This window comes from Myzus persicae, unplaced genomic scaffold (assembly GCF_001856785.1).
Source record: "Myzus persicae strain clone G006 unplaced genomic scaffold, MPER_G0061.0, whole genome shotgun sequence".
In the NCBI taxonomy this organism is placed as follows: Eukaryota; Metazoa; Arthropoda; class Insecta; order Hemiptera; family Aphididae; genus Myzus; species Myzus persicae.
Window position 1 is genome coordinate 147,320 of NW_019101697.1, and position 15,970 is coordinate 163,289.

The window sequence follows — 15,970 nt, forward strand, 5'->3', positions numbered from 1 at the left end:
AGTATACACGTGTTCACTGTTCGCATTTATGTATAATTTTTTTTCTGGACTTTGTTTCCGTCTACCATTTGTAAGTTATGATGTATATTTGCAGATGTACACTAGTTGGGGGGTGTGTGGAGCCAAGACCCCACAATTCGTTACATGTCTACCCCTGGAAGGGCTACAGCCTACTCCCAAACAATTTTACCATCCTACGCGTATGATTGCTCTGCTCTTTTTGGATATTAAAAAATTGCTTCAATAGATGTAACGTGAGACAAAAAATGCAGATAGGTAGGTACCAACAACTGGTTGAAATAATAATTTCCAGTGTTGAATTTGTTAGTAGGTACCTATCTAATCTTAACTAAATGCGATGGCTGATGCTTTAGATGACGACTAGGAAATTTATCTGGGCATTTTCAAAGGCCCAATAGTTAATATCGCACTTGTAAGTAGTTTACAAGACTTGGAGAAACCGATAATATTATAAAACTACAATTAGAGTGGCTATTTAATTCAAGGGAAGTGAGTCCGTGAGCTTAAACTGGCTGGGGCTTTACAAGATATTTACTTGAATATAATAATATGTATCTTACAAATCTTCTTATACTTACTAAGCATAAACGCTGTAATTATGTTTATTGATACTATATTGATGCTAGATGCAAAAATGTGGCCTGGTGTAACGGTCAAAATTCAACGACCAATAAAATTGTGTAGGTATTATGCGATAGTGCTCTCCAGTCTCCGTTCCGCTGGCGTCTCTGCCCACGCCCAAGGAAAACGCCGATACCTATATTCTAATCGGCGTATAGTGTATACACAGTACACACACACACACTAATACACTATCACCGCTACACCCGTAGTTTGGATGTGACCGGCTGGCACGTTATTATTAATTACTGATCCAATTGTTACAAGAATATCGACCAATCAAAATAATGTTACCGATTATATACCATCGTCGCATTTCGCGTGTGATGCACGACGCATCCGACGCTGGCACACATATTCGTTTCTATTTTTTTGCCTTTCCACCGGTCAACATGAAGACCGAGTACTGAGTAGAAACAACCACCTCACCGATGGTGTCCTAGTGACGATGCCCAGGACCGCACGCGAAATGGTAATACGCGTATTTATTGTTATTCAGATATTCGTAACTAGCCGGTATTCTTTGTTAATTATTAGGTATTAATGTATTATCATTATCATCATGTAGGGGTGTAAAAACTAAGCTATGTTTATGTGTGTATATTATTATTATTATTATTATTATGTACGCAGTACGCTCGTAACCATAGTGGAGCCGCGCCGTGATACACTGCTATAATGCATTTATATATTATTATTGTGGGTTATTTTTTGGTTTTTGGTGCCCCTCTTTTTTGGGACAAAGTTTTTATGCCATGTGAGCTTTTCTTGCCCATAAATTAATTATTATTCTTTTTATATTTAAATTAAAGACATATTAATTCACCCAACAACTCTTTGTTAATTATTCTTCCCTGTTTTCTTTTTTTGTTTTACAAATCCCACATGCTCTGATTTCCGAATCTAGGTTGTGGGTTGGCGACTTTAAAACCAAGTTTCATCAATGTACGCTCCACGTCGAATCTGGATAAGTATCGTGCAAGGCGTTATACCTGTATCCAAAAGACCGAAAATGACAAAACAACAACCAATTTAACAATGATAAAATATTTTACCTTTATCACATATTACTTTAAATAAATAAAACACTATAGTTCCTACAGAAACTATAGTTCAAGGTATTCGAACATACGAAATGAAAAGTGGAAAACAATGTGGAGGCAACTTAAGACTATTTTTCATAACTAGCTTTTATTCCTAAAATTTTATTTCGATAAAAAAATGAGGGCGAAAGTTTAGTTCCATGAATAACATTATAATTTACAAAATACAAGTTAACATCACCGTTAGACTCTGGGATATTCTCCGAATATTAAACATTACCTATCTACTCAACATTAGTATAATACCCATAAATACCCATAGATAATATAGGTATACTTATATCAGTGGCATAGCCAGGGGGGAGGCTAAGGGGGCTGCAGCCTCCCCCGAAATGTTAATAAAATTAAAAATGTTTTTTAATGGTCTAAGGTATTCGATCAAAAACTAAACCACCGCTGCGTATAAAACTGATCAGCCCCCCCCCCCCCCCGAAAAATAATCCTGGCTACGCCACTGACTTATATATTATCTGTGAATTGTGATAATACCTACCAGACTATCTACTACTGATTGGTTGCTGCAATTTTATTTATTTATATAGTGTTAGCCCACCGGCCACCACTCACAAAGTTCTATCCTAGAAAATGTGTAAGCCCATAGTTAGAAACTTAGAACTTAGGGAATTTAAGATATACCTAGTCATTCGGCTAATGATACATAAAATCAATACGTATAACGTGAAAAATTATTAAGAAAATACGGAATGATGTATTGATGTGTAAATTATTGTTATACCTACCTAAACATTGAAAGGAAGGTACACACAAACAAATTTAATTTAGTAATTTTAATACCTAGTTGAGTGGACGATACTACGATGTCTGAAATCTATAATATTATGTTGTTGAAATAAAAATGTAAAGGCATTTATTGAAATTATCAAATTAATATTCATAGTTGTTATAAAAATAATTATGTACATTTGAGAAGTGTGATGTATTTTTAATAGGTTATATGTGTATAGACATATAGTAGAATAGAAAAAAAAATGAATGGATAGAGATGGCATATCCTACATGATGTAACTCATTTGTTATTGTTAAAATAAGACAAGAAAATTGGTTTATGAGCAAATAAAAGTCTAAATCATAAAGTACTTGATTTTGAAAACAGAAAGTAACCGATTACTATTTTACTTTTAAAGATCTTCTCTTTCGACTTTCGACCGCTGCCTCGCTGAGAAAAACTCACATAAAAGCCCTAAAATAATCTTGGGTACCTATAATTTAAAATATACTTAAATACTATTGTGCAAACAGAAGTGCACTACTATTGTTCTATGGCACTACTGTACTGATCAATAACATACCATTCAATAATATAATGGGCGATAGAATCTCGAGATTATATTATATTCAACACACTGATGTTTGTTTATTTGCCACAAAACCCGACAGGTCAGCTAAATTCCGTCGTATAAATTTTGCTATATTTTACCCTTAAAATATAGCTCACCACAACTTTCTAATTTCTACAGAACACTAATTACCCAATTTTAAAATTGTTTTGATGCATTGTTACCTACTGGTCAGAAATGTAGATCATTAATTGCTAGGCTTTAGTAATGATACTTGTGCATGGAAATTTATTTAAACCTTATATAATATTTAAAACATTTATAATAACACAAATTGTTTTACATTTTTCAGAAAACTAAAAAAAATCTTGCTCGACACAATTGAAAATTATACTATCAAAATTAATGAGGTAATAATAATGAGTAATGACCATACTGAATTGAGTTAGTTGAGTGTAAGCATCTAATATTGATTTAAACTTTTAGTATTAATATTTAATCACCTCTCCGATTTGTGTTAACACTTAACATTATTAAAATGTTCATTGTTCAAAACACTAGTTACTAACAATTTATAGGTATTTGAGGAAAAGTTTAATAACAATATGCAGTATGTAGGTATCAATAATTTAATTTATGTTATTGAAAAGTTTTCTCATTATTAATTAACATGGGATATTAGGGCTAGTGTTTTTAAAAATGTCAATACCAGTAGTTTTAAATCTTAAATCATAATAAGATACTGCACAATTTGGTCAAACCGAACTTGCCAGAAAACCTAAATTTCCTATATTAGGTACTTTTATTTTAAACTTGAGTTGGCTCCCGGGTTTTTGGAGATAATTCAAGTATAACATATTAAATTTAACACCTAAGGTTTCTATAACATAGTAATTAGTAGGTAATAGGTATACTGTATATTTAAAAGTAGATAAAAAAACGAACATAAATTAATAATAGTTAAATAGACGATAAGTAGTTTATAAAATAGGTATGAAAATACAATATTTTTTTTTTAATAAACCAGAAAATGTAGGTATTACAATTAATACCATGCAGACATAATATAGCTTAATTTAATTAATATTATTCGGTGTGTCACATGAAACAGGGTACACTTTATCACTCATTAATAGTCATTATCCTACAAATATCTTTCAATTTTATTTGCGGGACATTAATCTAGACTAATGTATCATAAATTACTATGACTTAAAATTGTTTTAACTCATGTATTATGAGTACGCAAACTTAATTTTTTTTTAAATGACTATCTCTAATTTAAATATAATTTTTAGATTGATCGATTTTTTTCAAGACATTTTTATGAATCAACTTGTCTTTTAAACTCAAAATTGGCTAAATTAGAGGTATATATATAATTTTAAAAAATTGGAATTTTTTTTTTATTTTACGTATTATTGGATTCTAAGCTAACAATAAATATTATTATTATGAAAATAATAAATTATTAACTATTTATGAATTATTATTATTTCATTTTATATAGTAACACATTATGAAATAACATATATTTTCAGGAAACAAAATTCTAAATTTCTATTTAATTTCTTTTTAACAATACTACACATTTTTATTTACAATTTAATTTATAGAAATTACAAACATAAACTATTCAATAAGTTGTTCGAGAGTCCCTTTGTTGTATAGAATCGTGTGCAGCCAAATCGACATTTAAACATTAATTTTATTTCTAATTGGGTGTAGGTATTTTTCCATCAATCAGAATTATATTTAGGTATCTATTAAAATACTATCAGTTAAGTACCTATTTTCATATGAGGTATTGTGACTCATTATTAGAACCATGTGTTATTGCGGTCTTAGTTTGCGATTTTTGTTCGTTATTGTCAATACGTACCTAGTATAAAATTATAGTTCAAATTTTGATAAGTCTTTGATAAAAAATGGTTCATTTAATAGAACAAATGCTGCTCAACATCAACCTCGTGTAAATTAAAATTTTTATTGAAAATCAAGTTTTAGCATAAATAAATATTAACCCACGTTCGTCCATTAGACATGCTGATGGTGCGCCTAAAACTATAATTCACAGGATATTTAAGACAGACAAACTACACCCTTACAAACCAGACTTTGATCGACATTTTCGCATAACAGACCCAGAAACAAGATTACATTTTACTTCTTGGTTTATGGTGACGTCTGAAAATTATTCATTATTAATTAATAATATTTAGTGGACTGATGAAAGTAAATTTAATAATAATGGAACATTAAATATGTAAAATAATCGTTAGGTCGAATGAAAATCCCCACTGGGTTGTTCTTACAAACTTCCAAACATGTTGAGGTACAATTATATGGGTTGGTTGATTGGTGGGAAATTATTAGGGACCCATTTATATGACGGAATTTTAACAGGAAGAAGTTACTTTAGATTTGTTGTGTGATGATTTGCAATTACGCGGGCATGTACCAGTTGCCCCCAAAAGTACCTTTTTTATACCAAATCCCCCCAAACTACCTAGAGGAAAAAGTACCAGTTGCCCTCACATGTTAATTTATACACAAATACAATATATAGCTCGTAAAATAAGGGAGGTAAATATACAAATCATAAATAAAATATAAAATTCAAAATTATAATAATTTGTTAATATAAAATAGAACAAAATCAAAATATAATAATTTGTCAACATATAAATAATATAAAATACAAATGTTTTGTTATAATAATTAATAACCGATTTTACAAAATCTAATCTACTAATATTTTTGTTTTTATATTTATTTTATCGGATACAATAATTGACGGATTGAATTCAAGTTCAAAGTCAGGGCATTTTTCTTTTAACATACTAAATTACAATTCATACGTTTTCGATGATTATATCCACTCAGACGCATCTAAAATTACATGTTATGTTGACAAATTATTATAATTTTGAACTTTATATTTTATTTATGATTTGTATATTTACCTCCTCTATTTTACGAGCTATATATTGTATATTTGTATTGTGTATATATTAACATGTGAGGGTAACTGGTATATTTTTAAAAACGCGATAATAGCCTTGGGGGGGCAACTGGTAAACACCCGCAATTACTCCTCGATGATTTATCTTTAGGCACAGAAACATGGGACTTACTCATAATAACCCAAAAGTCCAAAAATTTTTGAGAATAAAATTTGGTGAACAATTGATTGCAACACATGGACCAGTTGAGTGGCCAACAAAGTCACCTGATCTAACACTGTTAGATTTTTTTTTTGGCGGGGACACTTGAAAAATGTGTTGTTTACTGATCCTCCTGTCAACATTCAAGATTTCAAGAATACAATTAGACACGCATGTAACCTCTTACACGAAAATCAAATACAGCTAGCAACTACTCGTGAATTTTTATGTCGATTTGAGGTAAGCACTGTATACAACGGGGGGTTTCCGAACTATTTATTGAAAAGTTTGTTTGTAATTTTTGTAAATTAAAATTTATAATATCGACAGTATTGTTAAAAAAAAAATAAAATCTTAGAATTTTATTTCCTGAAAATACATGTTTAAGTAATGTTATTTCTTAATGTGTAACAATAAAATAATAATTCATTAATAGTAAATATTTTATTACTTTAATAATAATAATTTTGATTGGATAAGGGTGTTTAGAATAAAATAAAATTTTTTTTAGAAATTTATCCATCAACCCAAAAATATTTCAAATAGGGGTTGCCTATTGAAAAAAAATTAAGTTTTGTTGCGCATATGCAAAATTTATGAGTAGAAAAAATTTGAAGTCATAGGAATTTATAATCCATTAGTTTAGTTTGATGTCCTGCAAACATAATAGAAATAAATTAACAGCGTAATGACTAATGACTAATGAGTGATAAAGTGTACACGGTTGCTTAGAACACACAATATATGTATTTGTAGTTAATAATAAAAAAATGCATTTTTAAGTAGATAGTTAGTATCCATGAAATGAATTTTTACCGAAAAAATATATTTAAAATTGTATAGTGAACATACTTCAGATTAGGAGTTTAAAATAGTTTGTATTTATAAATTAAAATTGAGCAGAGAATATTCCAGGCACATTTATACTTAGATTGTTTTTGATGTCTATTTTATATAAACATATTCAACTATAGGAGAAAGTTTAAAAAATAGGTTGTCCTATAACAAAAATTACCCAATAAATATTAAATGGTCATATATTTAAGTAAATTAACTTAACTCTTATTTGAATACAGATAATAATTTAGTTTTCAACTGAAGTTTAAAGTACTATTATTATGATAAGCCCAAGTTATCCTAACTTTAGTTTATTATGATAATAATACCTTAAAGATTAATAGAATATTAAATTGTTTAGCTATTAAATGCAGTTTTGCAATAACCTAACTTCTGGAGTAACTATATAATATTTTTCTTTACAATTTTAAACATTATGTTTTTGAAAAAAAAAATTATAGAGATATGAGTATGACTTTAAATACAAGAATTATTTTGTAATAAAATGAAAAAATTATTTCCAAATAATTAATATTTGAATGACACTGTGTGAATTGACCAAAATGGGTGATGTGGCCTTGTAACACGGCGGCAGTAAATGTTTCTGTAACTCGGGTAAGCAAACGTACAAACTTAGGTTGATACGCAGTCTCATTCCATGTTTTTGATTGCTCATACTTCAGATGGCAGGTAAACAGGAACCTCATTAGCTGATAGAATATCGCTTGTATAGTTTGTTGGCAACAGGGTGTTTGACACAAATACAACTTCATATTATAAGGTTCTATGATGTAAAAGAGGAACTCCATCCTGAAGTCTATTAGTGCATTCTTCTCCAGTAATAACTTTCTTAATTTTTATTTCTTCTTTGATTGCCATTGTATTTAAAAGCCGCCGTATTCTGATCTTCAATCCACTAACATCAATTATGAATTGCTATAGGGATAGGTGAGTCTAAAAACAAAAACAACTAGTTATACATCAGAAGACTTTCACATGGTAAAGTTCAGTCTATAACAGTGGTTTTCAAACTGGGTGCCACGGCACACTGGTGTGAAGAGAGTATCCATTAAGTATGCCTCAATTTTTCATCTAAAAAAAAGGTCAGTGTGCCGTGAACATTTTTTGAAGTGTACAGTGTGCTGTGTATAATAAAAGTTTGAAAACCACTGGTCTATAGAATAATATTACAAAATTAATAAAAATACAGATTTTTTGGGGGGATCAAATCTGTTAGCATTATCTACAATATTATAATGTTTTGTTACATTAAGGTAATAAGTAAATTATATGCCAGGTACAGTGAATAGAAAAATATCAAACAATAGCATAAATGATAAAATAACCAGGCTGGTAAGCTGAAAACGTAATCAGGTAACATTTAAAAACCAGACTCAAGGATTTTGATGAACTAGATTATTTTGCTATACACTTGTCATAACTAAGCTAACTTTTCCTATATTTAAACAACATACCAAATTCATTACAAGAGTAAATCACAAGAATACGAGTATGATCACTAATTTATAAAAATATAAAAATAATATATAATATTCATTAATTATTTTTAAATTTAAATTAATTACTTAGAGTAAATTGTATATAATACTTAAGTAAAAAACAATAACTTGTTATTTAAAGAGTATACATATTGAATTAAAGGATTTTATGCTAGAAACAAAAATGTTTTTAGAATATTATACTGTATACAAAATTCTTCCTAAAAAGATTAGAATTGCAATGTTCTTCATATGTGTTGAAATTCAGATGTATTGTTGACAAAGAACAAAGGTTGTAATAAAGATATGTATCCAAGATATATGGTGGATGGATTTTGGTAAGTATAAAAAAATGTTAATTCAATTTTATTTTAGCTACTACATTAAGCTATTTTCATTTGAGAATAAAACAAGTCATAATATAACGTCAGCTTAGGTTCCAGGAAAACACAACTTTAAGCGAGATACTTTTTACACGCACTTAATTGAAATGTGTTTCATACTTTCATCTAATAAATAACACAGTAAAATAAAATACGTAATACACGACCACTATACTGTTCAGATGAAGAAATGTATATAGTTGGTGGGACCAGTGTTTGTCAAGCAGCAGCCAGGCAACACCTGTTTTACCACTACCGCCGTCTCAACTATTTGTACACCTGCCGTTTAGTATTGTCACACCCTTTGGCACAATTTGGCTGACGACTACAATTTTTTAAGCTTGAACCACAGATATATAAACATACGTATGTTTATATATCTGTGGCTTGAACAGAGTATTATAGTGCAAGACAGCAAAAGTATTGTTCCAAATAAGAACTTATACGAAATACATACACTTAATATCATTGCAACCCCCCAGAACCACATTGTCCAGGTGATGCCTGATACTGTATAAACCTATTAATAAAGATAAGCACAGTATATTATTACACATAGGTATGATGTGCAACGATCGGCAATTACAGATCATTTCGAGACTCAACTAGGTCTGGCAGTATGGGTAAAATGACAATAGGTACCTACCTAGATACTTTCAAATTGCTTGATTAAACTTTCCCCAATTACTGAATTGAAACACTGGCCAGTCGAAACCTCATAGACCAATGGGTACTCTAGGAGTTACCTAATACATAGTACAAGCTCAGAGTAAGGTATATGCTCATACTTACAACTTACAAAATGTCCTGTATTTTCGTTGACACATTTCTTTGTGGAACTGCAGTGCATTGTGCCAAAGTCTGGCGTCTGGTGTCTGCGTCGGCCACCGTAACATGCCCAGTCCAATGACTCAAACATTAAACAAAATGTTTAATGTTAATATTTTTATTTGACTTTGTCATGACGCCTCGCTGACTGCTAGTGTGACGATGGACGTTGGGCCCTGGGGATGGCTCCAGACGCCAGACGCCAGACGCCAGACACCAGACGCCAGACACAAATGCCCAGTAGTCAGTACACTACACCACTCACCAATACCAAACACCAATTGAATAGTGTATTAGTGTGTTGTGTGTATGTGTACCATAAACAAAACATCCACTCTATTGCAGTGATGCACTGATGCGGTTCGCAAGGCATCAGGAATCAGGCAATTTTGATAACGCCACCAACAGTCGAGGAACGAGGGTTCACAACTACCCGTTTGGTTGGCAGTACTGCTGCTGAATACGGTTTTTTAGACCCCACGGCGCACTGCCATCTATCCATAAAATACTTTGTTACCTCATTAAATGGCGTCGTTCGACTACCCGTCCGTCCGTCGACCATCTACATTCTACGCACACACGCGCATACTCGGCGGTCGCCATTTTCCTCGCGCGTACATTGCTCGGACGTGCGTGCGACATATTTTTTTTGTACTATAAACAATAACAAACAAAATGGCGTCGCCGGCAGATTACATGAAAGCCGAAGACGACGGTGATGATGATCTGAAATTGACTGAGCATATACCAGTGGAGATGCCGTGCGAGATCGTCGAAACCACCGTAGTGGACCAGAACGGCCGGCAAATAATCATGACGCCCGTCCAAGGGCTGCCAAAGAACGACAACACCACTATGCTTTTGCAGACAGGACATCACCAGCACCAGCACCACAATCACCACCATCAGCACCACCACCCTCACCACCAAGATCTAGATGATGGACAGCTCACTTATGTTTACGAGAGCGTCGTGCCCCAAGAGCTATATGCCCAGCCTGAAAGCCCAGGACCATCAAGGTAAACCGCTTGTACACAAATTAGCCACCGGTGGACTGCCACCGTTACCGGTCTCTGTTGTCCATACTTTGAATGGTCTTCAAACCTATTCCATAGTCTGTATACCTAGAAGTGTTCTGCTTTTTATCACCGAATCTTGTCAAATTACAAATGTACACAATGCACTATTAAGTTGGACACAGTTTTCAGTATACTCCTCTGTTAGTTCTTGCCATGAATTAAGTAAAATGTTTACTTGTTTACAGTTATTTAGTTTTGATAAATATAAAAACAATGTTTAAAACACCGTCAAACTTTAGGAAAGTTATATCTTTTGTTATTAGTCTTTTAAATTATTGTGAATGAGAATTTTTATTTTAACTGTAAGCCGTTTTTTCATCAATGTGCTAGTACACTCAGCTTTTTATGTCAGGTTAAATTGTGACATTTTTTTAAGGCTAAGAAATAAACAATTAATTTTTGAAACATTTCAAATTTTAAAACCCTCAGTGTAAGCATCCTAAATCATATACAATGGATGCATGATTGAGTCATTACACTTATAGTACCTACCTATTATTTGAATTTTTAGAATAGCAATGCATACTTTTGATACTATATTTGGACAGGCTTAACTATGAATCTTAAATTAATGGATTTACTGAATAAGTAGAAATAAGTGACATTTCAGATTTTATCAGTTACCTAATACCTACGTTTTTTTTTTATTGTTTATTAAAATATTTTTATCCATTATTTAAGATAGAATTTTTATATAGTTCGATGTTATAATTCCTTAAATGATTGAAGATTGTTATCATATTGATTAGATGATATAATATAGAATATAACAGAAAGAAACAAAAGATGTAAATAACTTTTAAGTAGTTATGTACAAATGTACAATTTAAAAATCTTCACAAATTTTTTTTAGTTTTAGATGCTATATAAATATTGTTGATCGTATATTTAAAAATACAATATTTACAAAACATGATAACATATTAATATTTTTTAGCTTTAGTTGTTATATTCGTGTATAATAATTCTGTTTAAGTATTTCCCTTTTTACAGTATACACTAATTAGTAATCATTATTCATAGGATTTCCATATTTTAATGAACTGTACAAAAATTATGTGTGATTCAATTTTAAATGTGTATTTAAGTACTTCCTAGCATGTCGAAAAAAAAGATTCAATCCAACATAATTTAATAAACAAATTAAGTGTTTATAAATGAGTGTTAAATTGGTAGTAAACCCAGTATATTAAATGTTAATAGCCATTGTTAACAAACATTTACTATTTCCTTAGTAGAACATTTTAATTTGTTAGATGACTATTAATCAGAATATTTCTTATTAATAAGTAAAACTGTTTATTAACAAACAAGTAATTTTAGTAATTGGTTCTCTGAGCAGTGTGAGAGCTATTGATAAACATTAAACTGTATTATATTATTGTATGTATTTTATCCGATATAAATTAACCTAACTATTAAAAAAAATGTATTGAATGGAAATAATTATCTACTAGTTGACGACTATGGTAAAAAACATTCTATTATCAATAAGGATGTCACTCCTTAATTCACATAATTTTGAAAATACAATATTTATTTATTTAAAATGGGTATATTTATAATTTACACAACATGTTGTGTACTGTTACTATAAATAAATTTACAGAGGAAATAATAATTAATAATAATAATTGATGCAGAGGAGAGAAAGACTCCCATTTGTTATACCTAATATTTAAGAGAACACAAATTGATTGAATATAACGATTTATTTTACTCAAATGTCTAACTAACATAATATTTGAATAAATATAAATGTATCTATGAGAAAATAAAGCTTGTACAAGTTAAAAATCATGAATTGATAAACAATTGTATTTTGTTTTGAGTCATTCTCAAGATTGTGAAAGGCTAGTTTTCATTAATATTTTTGTCTTCAATCAACATTTGAAATATATACTATAAGTTTTGCTAAAATAATAACATTGATATTAATTATTGTTTTTAGGTTTAAGAAAGAAAATACTGAAGATCATTATTTAACACAAACTAATGTTCCATCACCACCAGAACCACTACCACTTGGTCGGCCAAGGAAATGGGAACAAAAACAAGTTCAAATTCGAACGTTAGAAGGAGAATTTTCTGTAACCATGTGGGCTTCCGGGACAGATGATGGTAAAGATTATCTTTGTCATAATTCATATTTAAATTTTGTTCGATTATTTCAAGATGATCAAAAAATAAAATAATCCTTTAACATAATATAGATTACATTTTAGAAGAAGTTAGCAACCCCGAACCTGACCCTGATCCTGATTATGAAGAATATATGACTGAGCAAACTATTTCTGAAGAAATACCTCAAATTAACCTTAGTGATCCAAAACAACTCTCCGATTTTGCTAGGTATGTTCAATAAGACTTTTTATTTATACTAGTTAACCTTAATATGATAATGATGTAACATTTATAGACCTGGACATAAGTCAAAAGTGAAAAAATCTTATAGTTCAGAACTAATGGACCGTACTATTGCTTGTCCAAACAAAAACTGCTCAAAAATGTTCCGCGATAATTCAGCTATGCGAAAACATTTGCATACTCACGGACCCCGTGTTCATGTGTGTGCAGAATGTGGTAAAGCATTTGTCGAGAGTTCAAAACTAAAACGTCATCAATTAGTACATACTGGGGAGAAACCTTTCCAGGTATACAAGACATGATTAAAATAAACCCATTTTTCATTAATATTTATTGCATTATACATTTTTTCAGTGTACTTTTGAAGGTTGTGGTAAGAGATTTTCATTAGACTTCAATCTCAGAACTCATGTACGGATACATACCGGTGACCGACCTTATGTGTGTCCATTTGATGCATGCAACAAAAAGTTTGCCCAATCAACTAACTTGAAGTCTCATATTCTAACACATGCTAAAGCAAAGTATGTATTGTAACTTGTTTAAGAAATGAGTTAGATATAAATATTGACAAAAATTATTATTTTGTAGCAGGCATATGTCGCGACCAAGACCTAGTTCAAATCGGTCAATAAGCCAGGTACAAGATGATCTAAATCAACAGTATGTCAATGTTGAAATACCTGAGGTTGATCATCAGCATTTTATTGTTTACGCTGAGTAATGTAATATATATGCCACAGTAAGTTACAACTTCATTGTTATTGTAAATTAAGGTTTTTCTTACTAGTTTATTTACTTCCCATAACTTAGATTTATTTTAACTCAATTGAAAACATTGAAATTAATATTTAATTTTTTGTTGGTGTTTCACACTTAGTAAATTATTTGCCCTGTCGAGTTTTATAATGTCTTATACCTTTGACTTATTCCTCTAGTATTTATAGATATTATATTGTTTTTAGACACATACTATATGTAAAATTTTAATTCATATAATTATAATATGTAATATTTTATTTTGTACATATCAAGTAGTAGAAATTAATTTATCAATTGAAATGGAAAAGTTATATTAAATTATTTATTATTTATTTGTATTAAAATCTCAAATATATCACTTTAAGTAGATTAATAACTGTAGTAAGTTTTACTAATTATAAATTACAAGTATTAAAAAATTGACTCAACATCCTTCTTCGCCTGTTTCATGGTTTTCATAAATATTGTTTTGTTTTATCAATTTAAATATTGAAGAGGTTTATGTATTGTAACTAGCTTCAAAATTAGTATATTGAAAAGATATACCAACAAACTACAGAAAATAGTATTACCTTTAAGTTAAAGTTAGTTCACTGTAATATTAAAACTAACAAAATTTAATGAAGACTGCTGGACATACTTTTGGTATGTTACACGCTTATAAAACTGAGACAAAACATGTTAATGAAATTTCTTCTTAAGTAAATAAAAATTATTTAAGAAAGAAAAAATATATTATTTTGATTCTGAAATTGTTATTAAAATATCTTAAATATTATATTTCTTTTTAGTTTTTATCTGTAGTAGTTATGACTCAGAAAAATTAATTCTGATACAAAATATAATTTTTTGGATCTCTGGTTTCATCTTGTCTTTTATAAATTGTGTTGGCTATTAATTTAGAATACGTTACAGTACAAAAGTAATTGTAATCAAAATTAAAATCAGTGATAGTATTTATTTTAAATTCATAATATAATCTTAAAAAAAATATAAAAAAAATTAAAATTAAAATTTTTTTATTAATTTGTAGTCGACTAAGCAAAAAAATTTAAAAAAAAAACCTGCTTAGTTATTACTTACTGTGTTTAGTTAGAACTGTCATTTCAGCCTCATTATTTGTATATTTCAAACAGTAGTTATTTTACTAAAGGCAATTAGATAATTGCATACTATTTACTTTATGCTTTTATTAAATTGTTAGCATTTTAATTTTAATATTTCTGTTATTACAAATTTTTTTCAGGTGTAACGTGATGATAATTTGTACCTCAAAGCACGTGACTGAAATCAAAACCTACTCTAAGAGCAAAATTATAATGCTGAATTTTGTACATATCTACTAAGTAATAAGTATATTTAGATTCATAAAATACCTATTTAAAAAAAAATCCTTCTCATTGAATGTGTTGGTACTTGATATGTTAATAATTAATTTTTAAAAAAAAAATTATAAATTGTTTTTTATACATACATACAACTTTTTAGTTGTTTAAATAAGACTGCAAAGATAATAGAGAGCAAATAATGTGGTTAAGTTTAATTTCTCTTTTTTTAACTTATATTAAGGAACTTAATTTATATTGCTTTTTCAGTGATCATGTTAGATAATCATTTATGTATATGTATGTAATATATTTATATTTTTAAATGTAAAGATAAATTGATATATTATATTTTATTATATGTATTGTGTATAGTATATTTTGTTGTCTCTTATCATGTCTAAAAAAAGTTATACTCTATACTACAAATTGTAGTAGAATGTGAATACTAAATATTATATTTATAAATTATAATGACTACCACTATTTTCACAGTATTAAGTATTTGAATAAATCAACTCACTACTGAATTAAAATATTCTATTGATTAAGGTATTACATAATATACATTTAGAAATCTTCTTAATAAGATTTAGGGATATAAAATATATTAATTCTGCAAATGTATTTAATAACATTTTAGGTAGTAAACTTAATACTTAATTATTTAATATTTTTGT

General features: G+C 29.4%; 1 protein-coding gene and 1 long non-coding RNA gene across 4 annotated transcripts; one reads left to right on the forward strand and one right to left on the reverse strand.

The window, feature by feature from the left end:
* Positions 1 to 1,619: 1,619 nt before the first annotated feature.
* On the reverse strand, positions 1,620 to 10,069 carry LOC111030162. 2 transcript variants are annotated; one of them, XR_002604077.1, is made up of 3 exons: positions 9,722 to 10,069; positions 6,181 to 8,001; positions 1,620 to 1,634 (listed from the first exon to the last, which is right to left on the reverse strand). It is a non-coding gene; the product is annotated as an uncharacterized LOC111030162 (long non-coding RNA). The 2 variants fall into 2 exon arrangements; XR_002604076.1 differs by lacking the exon at positions 1,620 to 1,634 and adding an exon at positions 4,577 to 5,230.
* Positions 10,070 to 10,307: 238 nt separating this feature from the next.
* Positions 10,308 to 15,256, forward strand: LOC111030161 (transcriptional repressor protein YY1-like). Of its 2 annotated transcripts, none has more exons than XM_022309536.1 (7): positions 10,308 to 10,776; positions 12,788 to 12,957; positions 13,062 to 13,188; positions 13,256 to 13,490; positions 13,558 to 13,727; positions 13,795 to 13,945; positions 15,212 to 15,256. In XM_022309536.1, the coding sequence occupies exons 1-6, from the start codon at positions 10,433 to 10,435 to the stop codon at positions 13,925 to 13,927; spliced, it is 1,179 nt and encodes a 392-aa protein (XP_022165228.1). In that variant the 5' UTR covers positions 10,308 to 10,432; the 3' UTR covers positions 13,928 to 13,945; positions 15,212 to 15,256. The 2 variants fall into 2 exon arrangements, with proteins under 2 accessions (XP_022165228.1, XP_022165227.1); XM_022309535.1 differs by having other exon boundaries at positions 10,309 to 10,776; positions 13,050 to 13,188.
* The last annotated feature ends 714 nt before the right edge of the window (positions 15,257 to 15,970 follow it).

What these genes read in the sequence shown, in the direction of transcription:
- LOC111030161 (XM_022309535.1), top strand. Translation starts at nt 10,433, where the DNA reads ATGGCGTCGCCGGCAGATTACATGAAAGCCGAAGACGACGGTGATGAT. An exon ending in CAACTCTCCGATTTTGCTAG is followed by an intron (nt 13,189 to 13,255) that starts GTATGTTCAATA and finishes TAACATTTATAG; the next exon opens with ACCTGGACATAAGTCAAAAG. An exon ending in CTAACACATGCTAAAGCAAA is followed by an intron (nt 13,728 to 13,794) that starts GTATGTATTGTA and finishes ATTATTTTGTAG; the next exon opens with CAGGCATATGTCGCGACCAA.